This window comes from Callorhinus ursinus, unplaced genomic scaffold (genome assembly GCF_003265705.2).
Source record: "Callorhinus ursinus isolate GAN/ISIS: 27379988/994484 unplaced genomic scaffold, GSC_fseal_2.0 scaffold46, whole genome shotgun sequence".
In the NCBI taxonomy this organism is placed as follows: Eukaryota; Metazoa; Chordata; class Mammalia; order Carnivora; family Otariidae; genus Callorhinus; species Callorhinus ursinus.
In genome coordinates this window covers 2,176,130-2,195,244 of record NW_027397108.1, presented here as the reverse complement: position 1 = coordinate 2,195,244, position 19,115 = coordinate 2,176,130, and the positions used below count along the sequence as shown (strand labels likewise).

At 45.9% G+C, this 19,115-nt stretch overlaps 1 protein-coding gene and 1 non-coding gene across 2 annotated transcripts in view; one reads left to right on the top strand and one right to left on the bottom strand.

Annotated features, from left to right (window-relative positions):
• The window catches only part of VAT1L (vesicle amine transport 1 like), a 142,269-nt gene that overhangs the window by 103,854 nt on the left and 19,300 nt on the right, over positions 1 to 19,115 (bottom strand). Inside the window, exons 2-3 of the mRNA XM_025860321.2 lie at positions 15,431 to 15,560; positions 11,290 to 11,505 (exon numbers count right to left, since the gene is read on the bottom strand). Of these exons, the coding sequence (XP_025716106.1) occupies positions 11,290 to 11,505; positions 15,431 to 15,560 (346 nt within the window). The remainder of the gene's footprint in view (positions 1 to 11,289; positions 11,506 to 15,430; positions 15,561 to 19,115) is intronic.
• Positions 12,203 to 12,345, top strand: LOC112814844 (small nucleolar RNA SNORA15). Its single transcript, XR_003205884.1, has one exon. It is a non-coding gene; the product is annotated as a small nucleolar RNA SNORA15 (small nucleolar RNA).

Here is a 19,115-nt window from a genome sequence, read left to right as displayed (position 1 = left end):
CTAGAATTTGGCAGTTAAAACATCATTCCCAACAGAACAATTAAAAATAGCTAAGTGGGTATTATGTGCCGGGTCCTGCGCTGACTCCCTTGGTCTGCATCTGCTTTTACGAGCAGATGCTAAAACACGTACAAGAGCTTTATTCCATTACTGTTATCTCTGAGGGAGGGCGTGACTTGGACCCGTCACATTTACTGCCTGCTCACCTGGAGCTGCCATCTTGCTGAGGATTCTCTCCCCTCTGGCTGAGGGACCACAGCAGGAGCGGTGATGCAAATACAGGTGGGTCTGGAATCGAAGACTTGCACCTTCTGTGCCAAGATAAACATACGCTAGCCTGTACCAATACAGAGGATTGAAATGAATGCTAATGCATTCCTGACACCTGTATTTCATGTGCCTTACATGTGACAGAGCACTGCCACACCATGACAGTGATGTCTCTTTCCTCCTGAACTTCTATTCTAAGTAAGCGCTCCATACCACTGGTTCTCAAACTTGAGCTTGCATTGGAGTCTCTCAGACAGCCTTGCTGTAATACAGATTGTGGGTCCCATACCAGTTTCTGACTCGGTAGTAGGTCTGGGGTGAGGCCCAAGAACTGGCATTTCTAACAAGGTCCCAGATGATGCTGATGGTCCAGGGACCACACTTTGGAAACCAGTGAATCAACTCACTGAACACTCACATCAACACTTCATCATGAGGAGGAAGAAGCTGAGGTCCCAGGAGTTTAACTTGCCCAAATAAAGAGAAATACACCTTTAGTCTTTTATTTGAGCTTCTCTTCTTTAAGCCGATCCCAGAATAACGTCACTTCTCTCTCCATGATGCTGCTGGCGAAGTCCACCACAGGGGCCTAAAGCCCAGGGCCCCATTTCCCCAGCTCAGGGCCATGTCATGAAGTTATTCCAATGTTTTGGCTGGCACGAGGACGGGAACGAAGCACAGAGTCCTGGATACTGCCCTCCCTCGAAGTATTCTCATGAGGGAAGTTGGAGAGAACACTCCGGAAAACAGCCATCTCTAAGTCTGTGTCCCTGGTCAGTCCCTGACCCCCTCAATCTGTTCACCCTCTGGCAACACAGGAGCTTCTGAAAATGTCAACCCTGAGTTAAATCTCCGCTCAAAACCCTCTGTGACTCCACGTGGCTTTTAGGGTAAGGATAGAATTATCAACATGACTGTTGTGTGGTCATTTAGGTGCCACTCACTCACTGTCACTTCTTTCTCCTTCTTTCATGCCATATGCTGGTCAGCTCCATGCTCGTGTACAGATTCCCTGTCATTGCCCATTCTTGTCACCTGTCCACCCTCCACCATGCTTACCTCCCCGTCTCCTCCTCATCGTTAGATACTAGCTCTAAGTTTCATTCCGAAGCACAGTCCTCTCTGGTCCCCGGGAGCAGGTGCTTGAGGCCCGTGTTCTACAGTCACAGCCCTGTCCTGCCAGCAGGGATTCAGCAGCCTCTGGGAAATGTGCCTCATATTCACAGGGCTACAGGCTTCGGGGTGGGGGTGGGAAGAAGGAAGGAAGGAGAAAAAAGAGAAAGAGAGGGAAGAAGAGAGACAGAAAGGCACCTAGAAAGAGGGAAAGAGAGAAGCAAGCGCGAGAGAGATACAGAGAAACAGACGAAGAGAAAGAGCCCAGGCAGAGAGAGATGAGAGAGAGACGGGGTGGGGGGCTCTGACCAATGTGGTGATGGTAGGCTGGGAAGGATGAGGGCAGGGTCCGGGAAGGACCCCTCGTGTAAGCAAAGGTATCCTGCTGCACAGTTGGGAAGCCCAAGTGCGTGTTGAACAGGGGTGAGGGGTGGACAGTGTTGAGCATCATGGAGTGAGCTGCAGGGGCCAGCCCGGGCACTAGGGTGCCAGACCTGTGGCCGACACCCTGGTGGTGTCTGCGAGGACAGACGAGGCTGCTTCTTGCTAGGCTTCTCACTCTTTCCCAGCTTAATAAGGGCAATAATATTCTGAAAAGCAACTGTGGCCTTTTGGGTGTGTCGCTGAGGAAGTGGATGGGTCCCCAGGGCGCTATAAACTCAGCCAAGGCTAGTTCACGTGTTTGGCGTTCTTGGCATGTGTCCAAGGGCTGGTACTATGGAGCTAGATTTTCCTTAAAGTCTAATTATGTCTTCTGTGTTTGAGGAAAGTGATGTTTGAAAGGGGGCTTGTGTGACGATCCCACTAGTCCCCAGGAACATCGAGCAGCCGGCTGGCTGTCGGGGAAGATCCACTAAGGGAGCATCTTAAGATGGGCTCTACCTTCCTGTTGCTCCAGGTTTCAACCAGCAGCCACCAGCTGACTGTACTGGTTGCTAGCTGCTGGCTTCTGGTTATAGATGCCAGAGGACTCTTGAGTAATATTCTCTAATCAGATAATGACAATAATAACCTGATGGTAATAATATTACTAATCATAGCCACTGACAGTTGAGTTTTCTGGGCACCAGACAGCGTACAAAGCCCATTACATAATGCTCTTTTAAAAAATTATACCCATTTTTTAACAGATGAAGAAACAAGGTCCCAGGAAGTCAAAGTACTTGTTCAAGGTCTCTCACCTGGAAACCAGAGAAGCTATGATGAAAACCAGCTCTGACTCTGGGATCTGGGCCTTTATCTTCCATAACTTCATTGCTGCCATTTTGGCCCCCTTCTTTTCCTCTTTCCCTTTTTCTTCATTCCCTCTGCAAATATCTTTCAACGCACACCACTGTGCCGGGTCCTGGCGCAGTGCTCAGGATACAGGGATGAAGAGGTCACACCATCCCTGCCTTCACCAACGTGGCCGTCGGGGCTTACTTTCAACTGGATAGTTAACGTCAAGGGCAGCTCCGGGAGTGCTCAAACTTCCTGACTCCTTGATTAGTTGGCCATGTCAGCGGAAGATCCTCCTCTCCTCCCGAGGATCCTTCAGTTCCTGAGCAACCCGAGGTCATCCTCAGCTCCTGGGGGAAAAGCCCACCAACAAAATGCAGTGGATTCCCATTTCAGCTCAGGGCTTCTCTCAGCATTGCCAACCTGTCCACACCACCTCATACTTGCAAACATGGGCTCTGTATTCAAAGGGTTCTGAGTCCGCATGCCAGTTCTTCTTCATAGCAGTGTGACCCGGAGCAAGTTCCTTAACCTCTGTGTGTCTCCATTTCTTTCTTACAGTGGGCATGTGATAGTATCTGCCTCATAGGCAGTGGATGGAAATGACTGGGCTCCATCTCTTTAGCCCTTATCCCCCTGTGAACTGATACATTTATTCAACTGTGATTGAATGAATGAATTCCATCTCTGAAGCCAAATTTAACCTTTGTAATATTTATGATAAAGATGGTTTCTTTGACCCAGTCATGATTTACTATAAAGGAGTTAAAAGCAACTAGAATAAAGATCAATTGAGGCTTTTGCAGACACAGACATAGCGTGGAAGAAGTGTTCCTACATATATTTTTTCTTAACCTAAAGCATATTGCTGACATGAGGAATCCAAGCACCACGTGCCGCCTCAGATGTTTCCAGAAGCAGGGAGGTGGGGCGTTGCTCCATGGCAGTCACTGAAGTACCTTTGACATTTAGGAAGGTGAGGGCCTTCTCCTTGGGGTCATCAGAGAACAAGGAGCTAGCCATTCCAGAGTCCTCAAGCTGCAGCCCTGGCTGCTGGAGCTGCTGTACCATTTATCCTCATTACTTCGATTATTCATGAAGGATATGACAGAGCCACTTTGTTCTCTTTAAATTTTCAGAGGCTTCGTTTCCTAGTGTTGTATTCCCTGGGGAGCAGGAGGTCCTGCTCTAGTGAAGTCCTGCGTGTCTGAGGTACAAGGTGGGGCAGGCAGAAGAAACGAGGGGAGGCACACACATTTCTGAGGCCGCTGCGGTGGGGTAGCACCAAGAGCACTGGATTGGGGGTTCCTGGCCCTGGATATTTGTGCTCAAATTTGATCCTTCCTGCTAATGAACATTGCAGCCTTGGAAACAATAGTGAACCGATTAACCTAGAAAATTATAATCGCCAGATTTCACTGGGTGTCTGTCCCGGGCCAAGCACTGCCCCAAGTCCACAAGTACCACCTAAGGCTGGCACTAATATCAGCCCATTTTACAGATGAGGAACTTGAGTCTTAGGGTGGCTGGGAAGGTGGGGCTGGGGCCTGACTCTAGAGCTCATGCTTCATCTCTTCACTGCCATGTGCTACCCAATGGGCTCCAGTGGGGGAGAGCATTTACAAGGGCTACGATGAGTTACGTTTTCAATGATTCTACTACATGGCTAGCGTTTGTTCGACATAAGTTGGTGTCTGTCTTTGTTTCCTTCCTGCCCTAAGGTCTCATGCATGTCATGCCACTTGGGGTGCTGAGGGATACAGGCTGAGCATAGCTGGACCATGGAATGATGGAGAGGGTGATGGGTGGGACAGCCAAGGGCCATGGAAAGGGCGCCTCATTCAATGAGTAACGCACACTGAATGCAGATTAAAAAAAACTCTGTAAAGAATACTCAGAATGTTGGATGGCGTGAGCAAGATCACTGAGGACTGCTTAAGAGACTGAAATTTACAAGATACCAGGAATGATTTTTATTTTCCCCTGGGATTAACTCCATGACGGGGCTCTCCTTAGAGGAGGAGGGCTTTAGTCCTAGACTGTCTCCCTCCAGGGTCCATGCCTTCACCATTACCCCGGGGACAGCAGAGGGAGGAGGGGGGGTGCCACCCAGGGATGCAGGAGAGCCAGATGCCCTGTGTGTGGAGTAATGGAAATGTGATGCTAGCTGCTATAACAGGTGATCCCTGGAATCTCAGGAATCAAGACAACAGGAGTTTCTTTTCTCCCCCTGCTCACAAAAGTCTACATGGCAGTGGGGCAGGGACAGGACAGGGCCTGGAAAGACAGGTCCTGAGCAGGTCCTGAGCAGGTGGAGGGTCTGCCATCTTTAACGTACGCTCCCAGGTCATCCTCGCCATCTGCCAGGAAAGGGGAAGACAGAGAGTATGGAGGGTCTCCCAGGAAGACGCAGTCCTGCAAGTGACATGCATCACATGGCTTCTGCCACGTCCCGTTGGCTTGAGCTCAGGTGTGTGCCCCAGCAGGACACAGGGGCAGGGGCGGGGGAAGGTGGCTGGAAAATGCTGTTGGTGGCTGGGCAGCCAGCTCAGCCACACACCTGTGGGGGCTGCGAGTCCTTCCGTGTTACTGAAAGAAGAGGGATGGGCGGAGGTGGCCAGAGAGAAAGACAAGGTCCAAAAGACGAGGGCCATTTGTGCCAAGAGGCTCAGGAGACTGAACTTGATCCTACCAACAGTGGGAGTCTCCGTGCATTATAAGCAAGGAGTGACAAGAGCAGACTGGTGTGCTGGCTGCAAGCACAGAGCTGACCTAAGGGGGAGACTGCACGGAAAGGCAATCATATGCCCGCTGCAGCACAGGGGGTGAGAGAGGCGGGGGCCATGAGAAAACCAGCAGGAGGTGGGGCAGGGACAGGAGGGTGCATATAAGAAATGTCCTACTGTCTACAATTCTTCATACCTTCCCCTGCCTCTATTTCTCATGAACGCCCTACCCTCCATGTCCACTCTAGTCCGGGGTGCCTGCTTGTCATCCTGAGATCACATGCAATGCCACTTCCTTGGGGAAGCCCCCTCCCCGGCTTTACCCCCCTCCCCGCCTCTATCCCAGGTCATTTCCCCTATTATAAGCACCATATCGGCTTGTACCTCCCTTTCAAGGGACTTGGCAAAGTTATTCGTGTGATTATGTGAGTTCTCTGCCCACCTTTGATTTATAGGGCTTCTTGCTGAAAGGAGAAAATCTGATCTTTTTCTCTGTTGAATGCCTAGTGCCTAATCTGGGTGGGCCCCTGTACCTCTGTGCTGAATGAGCAAATGAACGAAGGAATGAATCATAAGATAGGGAAACTTATTGCATGCGGGAGAAGGGTTCCCCACAACTCCAGGTTGCTGGCTAGGCTGGCTGGGCAGGTGCTGGTGCCTTTCGTGATCAATGATGATTTTGTTTTCCACGAAATATTCTCACATAATGATTCTGCAGATGGTTGTGTCCTTTCTGCTAAAACAGAATGACTATCCGATACGTCCAAATCCTCCAGCACACTGAGGACCCCTACTCTCCCCAGGCTCTGTCAGTTTAATGTTAACACGATGTATGGTCAGTTGGCCATTCAGAGAGGACCACATGAGGTGGGGGAGCCTCGGGACGCCGCCTCCAAAGATCCTGGCTCTCCCATCTGTGGCTGCTCCCTTTCGGTGATTTGAATGGCACGGGGAAATGCCCCACCCATAATGAATAGAACTTAAAAATTGAGTAGCAGCCATTTAGGTCTGTCTGAAAGTTAAGCTCTGCTTTCCTTTCCAAGATCTGTGGCCCATCGCAGGCTGCTCCTCTCTGTTCAGATGACATGATGAAAAGGTTAAAGGACACCAAAAACTGGAAAGCATCAAACGTCAGACACAGTAATGCTGCGGTGCAGGAACTGAGCACATCCCAACCGAGATGCTCCAAGCTGTAGCAGCTTGTTAAATGGGACAGGCAGCAAAATCCTCATCGTCAGTTCCTGACAGGAGCCCCACTCGGTTGCTTATCTTGTAAGATAAGAGATTGTAAGCCCATTTTCGACCAGGTTCTAAAGATACGATCAGGGCATCACCCTCTCAGGCCATCTGGGTCTGCTATTGTCAGGGGGAAAGTGTCTTCAAAGATGGGACAGAGGGAAAAAAAAAACAAAACAAAACCAAGATGTGACAGAGCAGTGTAGACACTTGGGCAAGTCCACTGAGAAAGTAACCTGCTCCGGATCGAATTATTTTCCTATGCGGTGCCCCTCCCCCTTAATCCGAGGTGTTTTTTTTTTGTTTTTTTGTTTTTCACGATTTCAGCTACTCATGGTCAACCTGGGTCCAGGTCCAGAAGCAGACGATCCTCCTTCTGACCATAGGTCAGAAAGTCAGTAGTAGCCTAACGCTACATCCCAATGTCTATGTCATTTACCTCATTTCAGGCCATCATTTAGGCATTATATCATCTCACATCCTCACAAAAAGGGTGAGTACGATACAATAAGGTATTTTGAGAGAGAGACCACATTCATATAACTTGTATTACAATATACTGTTGCAGGGCGCCTGGGTGGCTCAGTTGGTTAAGCGACTGCCTTCGGCTCAGGTCATGATCCTGGAGTCCCGGGATCAAGTCCCACATCGGGCTCCCTGCTCAGCAGGGAGTCTGCTTCTCCCTCTGACCCTCTTCCCTCTCATGCTCTCTATCTCTCATTCTCTCTCTCTCAAATAAATAAATAAAATCTTTAAAAAAAACCAAACAATATACTGTTGCAGTTATTCTATTTATCACCGTTGTTCATCTCTTACTATGCCAAATTTATAAATTAAACTTTATCATAGGTATGTACAGATAGGAAAAAACACGATCTACATAGGGTTTGGTACATCTGCAGTTTTGCTGGGGGGGTCTTGGAATGTATTCCCCTTGGATAAGAAGGGACTGCTGTGCTGTATTAGTGTCCTTCAGAATTATAGCTTAGGCTGGCATTCCTCACATTCTGTCTTCAAATTCCCCAGCCTTTGACAAAAATCAGACAGAAGTCTTGGTGCCATTAGAACTGCAAACTTATATTAACTCGAGTTAGGAAACTTTATCCTAATTAGGTTTTTTTGTTTTTTTAGAGAAGGGGAGAAGGTGGAGGGGATGGGCAGAGGGAGAGGGAGAGGGAGACAATCTTTTTTTTTTTTTTAAGATTTTATTTATTTATTTGACAGAGAGAGACACAGCGAGAGAGGGAACACAAGCAGGGGGAGTGGGAGAGGGAGAAGCAGACTTCCCACTGAGCAGGGAGCCGGATGTGGGGCTCGATCCCAGAACCCTGGGATCATGACCTGAGCCGAAGGCAGACGCTTAACGACTGAGCCACCCAGGCACCCCGAGGGAGACAGTCTTAAGCAGGATCTACACCCAATGCAGAGCCCAACGTGGAATTCGATCTCATGACCCTGAGATCATGACCCAAGCCAAAATCAAGAGTTGGAGGCTTAACCAACTGAGCCACCCAGATGCCCCCATCCTAATTAAGTTTAATCTCTGTCATCTCATCAACATCAAGAGAGAAAACATGTACCTGGACCACAACTCTTGGCTCTACAGTTAACACTGGGTAGAGGTTGAACAAATATTTGTTAAACAAATGAATAAATGAAGGAATGATTGATTTGGGTTCTCCCAACATTCCGGGTTGTTGAATGGAGAGAATAGGTTTTGGAATTAGCCAGATTTGGGTGTGAACACTAGTTCTGCTGCTTGCTACTTATAATTTTTTCAGGCCCCTGTGGGCCCTCCGCAGTGAGAAGGGAGGCAGCCCAGAGAATCTGGCTGTATTCATTTCCCATTGTTGCTGCAATGAGAGCTAACCACAAATTACCACAAATAGTGGCTCCAAAAACAGAACAAAATAAAACAAACCCAACCCAGTTGTATTATATTTTTTTCCTGGAGATCTCAAGTCCAAAATAGATTTCCCTAGGCTAAAACCAAAGTGTTAGTGGGGTTTTGTCCCTTCTGGAAGCTCCAGGGGGAGAGCCCATTTCCCTTCTTTTCCAGCATCTAGACACCACCCACATGCCTTGGCTTGTGGTCTCTTCCTCCATCAGCAAAGCCAGTAGTACAACATCTTTAAATCTCTTTCTGACTCTTCTACCCTCCTTTTCCATCTGTAAAGAACCCTTGTGATGACATTGGGCACCGCTGGATCATCCAGTCTAACCTATCCATCTGAAGGTCTTTACCTTAATCACATCGCAAAATTCTTTTGCCAGGCAAGGTAAACTACTCACAGGTGCCAGGGATGAGGACCCGGCTGTCAGCGGGAGGTCATAATCCTGCTACCACAGCAATCACCAGCCAGAGGCCGCACTTAGCAGATTTGTTCAACAGTGGCGGGTGGGAAGCACCTTCATTCCTCCTCAGGGTACCTCAGATAGTGCCTAAAAAGCACTCCCTAGGGAGTCCCCCGCACCATAAGAGCAGCGTCTGCTTCTTTCCTTGGGAACAATCTAGCTCTGGCTAGGGGTGTCTCACTGCTCTTTCCACTGTGGGGCAATGGAATGGTCTGGGCTCTCCCTAGGACTCCTTGATTTTTGTAAAATAGCATTAGCTCCACCCAGCTTGGTTGAGTATTCACCTACATGGATGTGCACTTGGCTAAAAATCTTTCCTCTAACGGCCACCTTGAACTCAGTGTTGCACACCACCAATCAAATCTTGGTTGGGAGAAACAGCATTCAAGGAGACCCACCTGAGAGTTGGGCCGTCCAATGACATCTTTAAACTCCCCATAGGTTAAACCAGACCACATCCTTTTGGCTCCAGGATATCTGCTTTCACTAAGTGTTGCTTTACTTTGGTGCTATTAGATGACATTCAGGCACACCATAAGAAAAAGCATCACGGAAATAGTTGCATTTATTATAACAGTTTTGTGGAGGATGGTTTATTGCATGTTGGCCTACATTTCCTATGAGAAACAACAGAGAAATACTTCCAGTCTCTGAACCCAGGACTAGCTATGGTTTCCGCCACTAACTGTTTTGTTTCCCTCAAACGAACACCACCTCCTGTGGCTGGTTGTTTTTCCTTCTTTGCGTTCACCATTAGGAAGAATCTGCAGCAAAGCTTTAGGACATGAGTCTGCATTTATGGGCACCCACTTCTCTTCCAACCTCATTGTTCCTTCCCCGTTTGCCTTCATCTGTTTCACATTTTGGATCTCATTGTTTTAGTGTCTAGAAGCCCAGAATAAGGCATGCTAAAAACTTTTTTTTATCCCCCAAGATTTTTTTTTCCCTTTTGTGAGACACATGCCCCTGATACATTCCTCTTTGTTCCAGGCACAAACTAAAAATGAAACACACACACACACACACACACACACACACACACACACACACACACACACACGAAAGGAAACCTCATCAGTGCCAATGTTTAAACGTTGATCCCCAGCAGAACTGGGTTCGGCACCACTGTAGAGACTGGAGCTTATGTTGACAATACGAAAACAAGTCTCCTGCACTTCGTATGCTGAGCACACAGAGACCATAAATGCCAACATTCTAAATGGCTTGCTTGCTGCTAGTAGATTCCCTGGCACTGAAATCTATTTCTTTTCTAAGGATATTTAGCTTTTATTGTATCTTTACTCATGGTCAGAAGACATCAGCACATTTGCTAACGCAATGGAAGGTATTCCTCATAAAGAAACGCACTTTACACCAGGTAGGGTTTTGATGGCCATAGAAAGCCAAGATAAGAAAAAAATTAACGTTGGCCGAACTTCCAGTGAAAACATCTTTGAGATAGACCCAAACATATGAGTTCATTTCTGAGCTCATCAAACCACAGAACCCCAGTACTGAGAGCCAGTCCTACTAAAGGCTGTATTATGAACTTCTCTTTTTAATCTCTAACCCATAGAATCCAGAACATAGTATGTGTTCAGTAAATACTTGTTGAATGAATGAGTCATACCTCTCACGCTCAGAAAGACTCAAGTTCTACTTGGACCCCCATAGATCGTGATGGAAACACATTCCTTGCTGTGTGGCGGGTATGCAGTAGGGACTGACTGACTGGCACTGAGACGTATCCAAACCATAGAAGAAATTTCTGCCATCCCTGAACTGCAAGGCAGCAATTTTGTATTTCCATTATTTCTCCCCTTATCAAAGACACACCTGACAAGTGATATTAGCATGTCCAGTGATTCTCATAGATATTCTTAGGTTTATGCCTAATTACCAGTGTGCTAATACAATCTCCATTCACCTCTCCCACTCAAGAAAATATATCAGAACACAAACGAATAAGGATGTCATCAATATGGGAACAACCTAGAATCCATGGCAATTTATCGAAGAAGTAAGTCATCCACCATTTTGGTGTTTCAGATAATATTAGTAGTACATGACTAATGAGGCATCGCACAGTGACTGACGCAACGGTCCAATGTGATACCAAGACTGAAACCATCTCTGAGACCCACTGAGTCCTAACATGCGATTTGGAGACCTCTCAGACTCCAGAGGCTCTTCCTACCCCCAACACAGTCATCTGTCTGAGCTCTGCCACGCACGTGAGCTTCATCCAGAACCGCGGAGATCATCGCTACTAATGGACATAGCTCACATGGGAATCTCACTGTCAACTGGGGATCCGTCCACTTTCACCATTATGATTTTAAGGAAGAGGACGCACAACCAACCAACTTACCACGCCGCCGCCAGCAGAGTGCACGAGCACAGACATTCCTTCTCGGAGGTTGGCAACTTCAAAGAGCATCATATAGGCTGTGACGAAGTTCATGGGGAATGCAGCAGCCTCCGAGAAGCTCATGTCGTCTGGGATCTTGTAGACAAATTCCACCGGTGTGCAGACCACCTCTGCCCAGGCATTGTAATTGACAAATGCCATGACACGGTCCCCGATCTGGGAATGGGGAGGCACAGGGTTAATGGAAGCTTCTTAGTCTTTTTTGAAAGATTTCTCAAATCCTTTTGAGAACCTGGGGAAAATTATAGATTTCTTCCCAGAAGAAAAAAAAAAAAAAAGCAACCAAACCTTCAAATATGCTCACTCTCACATGCCTGCCAATTCCAAGGCACTCATGGATGCGCTGAAGCCCATCTATGAAAACTTGCTGGGGGCTGTGAAAGCCAGGTTCTCTACCCCTCTTCCCAAGCATAAATGTACAATATCGTCACATCACACACCATGGCATGTTAGTGTCGGAAGATCATTTTACCGACTCAACCTCTCATCTCCTCTCTGTTTGGGAGTTGAGGAGAACTAAGCCATAAGGAAATTTAAACAGGCAGAGCTGCGAGTAAACTCTACTCTCACTTGTTTTCTGCCACTCCATAGGGATTCCCTGCCAGGCTAATTTATTGGGGCATTTGCATCAAAGGTTAGCACTGGATTACTGATCACAGTAGTCGTGAGATGTGGTGCATCCGAAGAGCTGTGTAAATCTAAGTGCAGGAGACTGAACGAGAACAACCAGACCTAGAGCAAAACAGGAGAGTGCCATGGGCTGTGATGAACAACTAGTCCTTTTTTGGACACGTATTATACGGTAGGCATTGTCCTAAGGACGTCACCTAATCTTTACAAAACCCCTATGAAGGCATGGCTGAATACTGTGTTCTTTTTATCAGTTGTTTACATAGCCAGACATCATGAAAAGAAAAAGCATTCTTACCTTTAAAGTGGTTACGATAGAGTGCCAAGTTTTTTCATAGTACATCATTAGTAAAGGGAAACACAAATGAGTGAACTGATAGTAATAGCTTGTATGAGCTGCCAAGTGCTGGTGAAGTTGAACCACTCTGCTGTTTGATGTTAGTTGCTTGGACTATGACTTTCAAACACAATATTCAAATTGCTGTGGTCAGAGTGAATTTTTAATAAATGAATGGCTTTCATATGCGTGTGCTTTACTTTTATATATTTATAACTGAGTCTCCTGTTTTATTTTCTCTGTAGCTTACTCAACAAACAACAACAAAAGCCTCCTATGAGATGGGTCCATAAGAGCTCACATTACAGATGAATGGCTATAGATTTTACAGACATTGAAATTGAGGCCAAGAGAGATGAAAGCACATGCCCAAGGTCATGGAGCTAGGGAGTAGCTGAGCCAGGATTTGAGTCTCACAAGGCTGACTCCAGATACAAATGATTAATTCATCACACCTGGGGTAAGCGCTACAAAGAAGACAGAGTTCTCAAAGGGTGTACACCAGGGGGACCGACCGCCTCTGGGAGTATTAGTGTAACTGTTTACGTTTTGTCTGCTGTAAAATGAGTATATTAGGGAACGGTCCTTACGGAAATGAAGTAACACAATATGCACGCAGCATACTTGGTGTGATGCATGTAAGGTGAAGAAAGAACAATCAGTGTTAACTCTTAAAAAGAACAGACTGGTTTCTGGTCTCATGGAACTCACAGCTCAATGATCACATGCTAAACACAGACCCACTGTATCTCACAAACCCGAAGGAACAGCTGTCTAATGAAGGAACCGATGGAAAGGAGAGGCTGTCCCTTCAGCAGTGAGCGTCCTAATCCCTGGAAGACCAACTGATGAATGTTGGGAATTATCATCTTAAATGCAACCGCTTGGACCAGAGGATAACCAAGGTCTAACACCGGCATCCTCTTTTGCACAGAATCGTGCAAACCCAAAGATACATAGCACCGTGGAGTAGCTGATGGCTTCAAGTGTCAACACAGAGGGCAGTGAAGAGTAGTTCAACCACCTCGACAGTGACAGTCCCAGCCATCCCAGCAGGGCTGACCGCTCCAGGGCTCTCCTTCAACTTTGCGCCATCACTTCCTTATAAAAATGGCGTGAGTGGCTTAGCCATCACATCAGCCCTAGCCTGAGTCCAGAGGTAGGCAGCTTTTTTTTTTTTTTTTAATATCCAGTCCACCTCATTATTTGATTTTGTTAATAAAAAAAAATTAGTCCTGGGTGACTGAGCCCCAATTATTCCTATACTGCTGTGCCTCTGGAGACAACTTTTCAAGCTTCCCTTGCAATGCATCAAACCAGGAGAGCTATTCAGTGTGCTGCCCCGTGATATTCCATCTGCGACATGGTTGAAAATCTTAAGTCAAAATTTTAGGGGGACTATTAGTATTGGTTTTCCCCCAAGTCACACCCAGATTGGAAACCTGTAGGTGGCTTCTTTCATTTGTTTGTGCAGCTGAAAGTCACTGGAGGGGAGTGGAGGTGAAGGGTAGGATTGACAATAAGTAAACCAGGCCTAAGCAGCAAAAGAGAGATCACATATAAGGGAAAAAAAATAATCAAGCATTGTATGTCCTCCTTCTGAACCAGGGCCAACGACATCCCTATCTACTGTTATATTCTAAAATAATGGATTACTTATGCAAGGCTCAGGATTAATAGTGATAGGAGTATGATCTTTTCCTTTAGGACCAGGTAGGGGAGTGAAGAAGAGATACTATTTCTCATATGCAGCACTTTCAGGGAGAGATGGTGCTGCCTCTGCTTATATTGCTTACCTGGGAACAGAAATGCAAAGTCATATGAAAGAAAGGGAGAAGTGCATTTACTTCTTTCTTAACACTTTACTGCTGTATTATCTGGAAACCAGTGACAAAAAGACTGATGTGTGGGATGAGATTTTCAGACATTCATCCCAGGGAATTTGGAACATATTGATATTTTCAGAGTGTATTGAGGCTCAAATGCACTGAGCCTGAGCAGCAGGCTCCAATTCAATGCCAAGGTCATTTTGGCATTGCATTTATAGGATTTTCCTTTCTGCATTTAGCTCTGCAGCATTTACAGGTTGGGAGCAGGGGTGAAGATCTGGTGACTTGAATCCATGTTCATCTACCTTTCTGGCCTCCCCAGAAACAACTGTACTCTTCTGAACTTCATCTTCAAAGGGAAAATAACAATCTTTACCTAGCAGCGTTGTAGTAAGGCTGAAGAAGGATGACTTGCCCATGTTTCTGGTTATGGTGGATTCTCAAATATTAGCTCTGTTCATTTCTTCCTGGGGAACCACTTAAGTTATGAGGAAGAGCTCTTGTACCTGATTGGCACTGGTTTTTCTCACTCCAAATTGCTGCAATTTTGTGCGATTGATTTGCCCACAGTTTTTCAGTTTTTAGAGACTGGATTCTATTTGATTTGCGTTACAGTGGTAGGAAGGGTCATATATCTTTTCATCGATTAAAAATTTTTTATTATGGAGAATTTCAAACACGTACAAAATAGTCAGAAAAATATAATAACCCTTTTTATCCATTGCCCTCTTCCCAAAGCAATCAACCCATGGCCAATTCTGTTTCATTGCCAGGTACCTCTACCCTGTGCCTTTAAAATCATCATTCAAAAATGTCACTTTCCCAGTGTCTGAAAGAATCATTTATAAATGATTACTTAAATGCATAAAGGAACCAAATTATGAAATACAGAGGATATTTCTCCCCAACCTCTATGTTTTGTAGTTGGTTTTTGAGCCTGAGGTGGTGGGAAAATGGGAGCCATGGGGAGGGTGAGGGGGTATGCACACCTAGTTAACCCAAGGCCAGACATTCTTGTTAACAGCTGTATTACATGAACAAAAGGGAAGACAAATTTTTCCCCGGCCACTTCACCAGGCTATTCCCAGGAGCAACCAAGATGGTACACGAGAAAGGCATGAGGCATGTGGAAAATCCTATCATTTATAAACGTGTTAATAAAACCTACCAGTAAGATGACAATAATAACACACACCATAGACTCAAACATTTCTTTCACTATCTTTTATATCTCAACAGATTCCAAATAGGTATTACTTTTTTCCATCATTAGTCAACACATTACCTCGTATCCTTTCACGCTGTCCCCCAGAGCTTCAACAATCCCAGAACACTCAAATCCTGGCACCAGGGGAGTCTTGGGAGGGTTGTCGATGTTCCCCTGTCGCACCATCAAGTCAATGAAGTTTAAACCACTGTGAATGGCAAATGTGAAAAGAGAGACATTCAAAATGGAATCCAAGAGAATACCCTTGGCTTGACTTTTCTTCTACTCCCTTCTTGGCCCTCTCTCCCTTCCCCCATTCCTCTCTTGTCTTTTTTTTTTTTCTCTCTTTCATGCAAAATAGGCCTAAGAGCAGTCACTTGACTGGATGTCACTAATAAAGCAAAAACAATTATCTCTACAGACAAGGAATGCTTTCCTGGCAGTTAGAATTGCCACTGCAGGTGTTACCCTCTGATTTAAAAGACAGCTCCTTTGTCCTCCCTCAGAGCCTGCTTACTCCTACTCTAACAACACATATCGGCTGGCCTGGTCATTAGCCATGCTAGCACTTCCTGAAGGGTAAAGAATATACTAGGAAGAAGTTATAAGAAGACTCATGGAAAGCAGCCAGACGCAATGGCCATCAGCCAATCTATGAGAAAGAGAGAGGGAGAAAAGGCAAATTTAAAAGGTCTCAAAACAACTGTCACTGATCAGTCAGCACACAGATTCCTCCCAGCACTGTGCCATACACAGTGAATATGAGCGAATAGGAGCCATCAAGGGACTACATTACATCCAGCCGGGGGACTTCACTAGAAGTGAGATCAAACAGATGAACCAATGGATTAATACTGGAGGGTTTGTTTCAAAAATCCTAGTTCTCTCTGGATGAGAAAAGGGACTAGGTTTTTTCTATTAACATATTAATTTTGAAATAGGAAAGTTATTAAAATGTATTAAGCCATCACCTTGGAAAACTATATACTTGATTTTAATGATAACATCAATGCTCCAAAATGTTGTTTTCTTTTTAAGAGCTAGTCTTAGAAACCACTTTGAACACTCATTTACTAATCAAATGAGAAAACACATCCCACTGAACACGTATTTTTTTTCGCAGGATGCTCTAATGTACTTCCTGTTTCCATAAGCTGCCATTCTAAGAAAGACTCAGGTTATAGGAACCAAACTCCTTGGTCTGGCCCAAGGTCCATTAGTGTATGGCCACAGCTTCTTTTCCAAGCAAGATGACTCAAGCTACTTTTAAAACACAACTTGCCCATTCCTTCCTCGGCCTCTTTGGAGCCCAGGAAACATCAAATTCTGCTTAGATCTCCTGGTCATCAGTGTCCCCCATAGAGAATGGGTAACAATGAGGAGGATGACTTCCTTGAAAGGTGGGTTCATGGGTGGCCACCTTCTCAAGGTTTTCCTGGTCACACATCAGGCAAGTTTCACAGTTGCCCCAGCTGAACTATCTCTAATGCGTGTCTTCCTTGAAGGCAGCTTCATGCCTCTTATTTCTTTGCTTCCAGAGTGCCTGGCATGCATCAGGCCCACAGCAACAGAGTAGGTACTCAGGCAACATCTGCTGAATGAAGGAATATATTCATGAGTATTCTAACAGAGGTGCTGCCAGTGTGAGCACTAACTCCTTTCAAAAAGTGGCCACGGTATGCTCAGAGGAATGGACACATTTCTGAAATGTGCTCGTAGACTTCCAGAGATCCTACGTTTTGATGGTGAAGAGTTCATAGGGTCACTGATCAACCAAATTGTCCTCCGATAGCACGGCCAGTTTCTTAAGAGCTTGGAGAGGCCTGGGCACCAATCCCAATTCCACCACCTTCACCCGCGTCACCTTGGACCAGTTCCTTAGCCTCTGTGAGCCTCCATTTCCTGGTTGGTAGTACTTGTCTCACAGGGGTGTCAGGAAAATGAATGACAGGTAAACACCTAAGCAGGATGCCAGCTACATAGTAAGTATCCAATAAACGCTAGCATTTAAATGTGCATCTTCTCTTAAGAAAGCAGAAGTACGTGATACATTGTAGGAAGACTCCCATTAAACAAGAGTTAAAAACAGTTTCAGAGCTGCGATGGGAAAACTTGGCTACCCACAAGCTTTGCTTGTGTGAAACAGCCCATTTTCCAATACAACCAAATAAATAAAGCATCACCACATAACAATAAAAGGAATTTCCATGTCCCAAATCAAGCACTCCATCTCTCATTTCATGGATATTTTAGCTCACTGTGTTTTCCTTTGCGTGAAAACCTATGATTTCCCAAGACCCTGATGGAGAAATGCCAGAAGAAATTACTTGACAGTTCTGTAAACATGCTAACCCCTGGAGAAGGTTTTGTCCTAGACGCTTGTTATGCTGTTCAATCAGGCTGCCTTGGACCCCCATCCAGCATGAAGTGGGCATGCTGATTGTAAACCGAGAGCCAGCTACTCAAATCCATCAAGAAAGGCTTAGTAAGACTGACTTTATAAAAGCCCGTAGCATCCCATCCATTTCCACAGTGAGGCAAGCGGCAATTCTACTGGGGTCTTGGAGAACGCCACCCATCTTCAGGAAAGAAACGTGAAGTGGGTATATTCCAGGGGATGGGGGATGGGTCAGTGTTCATCTCCACACAGAGAGATGGTGAACAGTTGTTAATGGAGTACCTTCACATGTTGTACCAGACCTAGTTCAAGGGCCTGTCCACACACCTGCTCCTGAGATGGATACAGCTAGCATTTACTGAGGGTTCAATTTCTGGCAGGAGCTGTGCTAAGTGCTTTACTTCATTGTTTAAGACTCAACAATACTCCTGTGGGGTATGAACTATCACACCCATTTTCCAGATGAGAAAACTGAGACTGAGCAAGAGTAAGTAACTTGCTGAAAATCTCATCTTTAGAAACTGTCAAAGTCAGGATTTGAATGCAAGCAAAGTCTAGAACTTGAACCCTTTACATACGATGCCTCTTTATGGGAACTTCACCCACTGGCTGAAGCAACGTGTCCAGGGGGCCGTGTTTATAACTTATCTCTTTGACAGTTGATTGCACCAGTGGTGGGCCCATTGTTGGAGGAGTGGCCATTCCTAACCTAAGCAGGAATCCCTTGCTTCATATGAAATAAATAAGCTGATCTAAGAACTGAGCATTCTCTCAAAAACTCTGAATTAGGAAACTTGCAGCAAGAAAACAACTTATTGTCAGAAAGGACATCAAAAGATAAAACTGAGCTAGAGGGACCTATTGACCTGCACTCTAGGGAAGCAGAAGTGAAAAAGTCAGTAGGTAGGGAGATGCCCGGGTGGCTCAGTTGGTTGAGCGTCTGCCTTCAGCTCAGGTCATGATCCCAGGGTCCTGGGATCGAGTCCTGCATCAGGCTCCTTGCTCAGCGGGGAGCCTGCTTCTCCCTCTGCCTGCCGCTCCCCCTGCTTGTGCGCACTCGATCTCTCTTGCTCTCTCTCTCTCTCTCTCTGTCTCCAAATAAAATAAAAAGCCAGCAGGTAGGGAAATTAAAAGAAAAAGACGAAGAGCAGCAGAAGCAACCCAGCAGCCTGCCCCAGGGTGGGCTATACAAACTTTGTTGCCGGGTTGCCAAGAATGCAAAGGTCCAGTCTCCATACTTGGTGCAGCCCAGGCCCAGTGCGCCTCCTGCCCTCTAATTTCCAAGAATTCTTTTGCTACTCCACACTGGTCTTTAGAACAGAACCTCTTTGTTTGTGTTACATGTGTGGTCCCTGTCTCATGAAA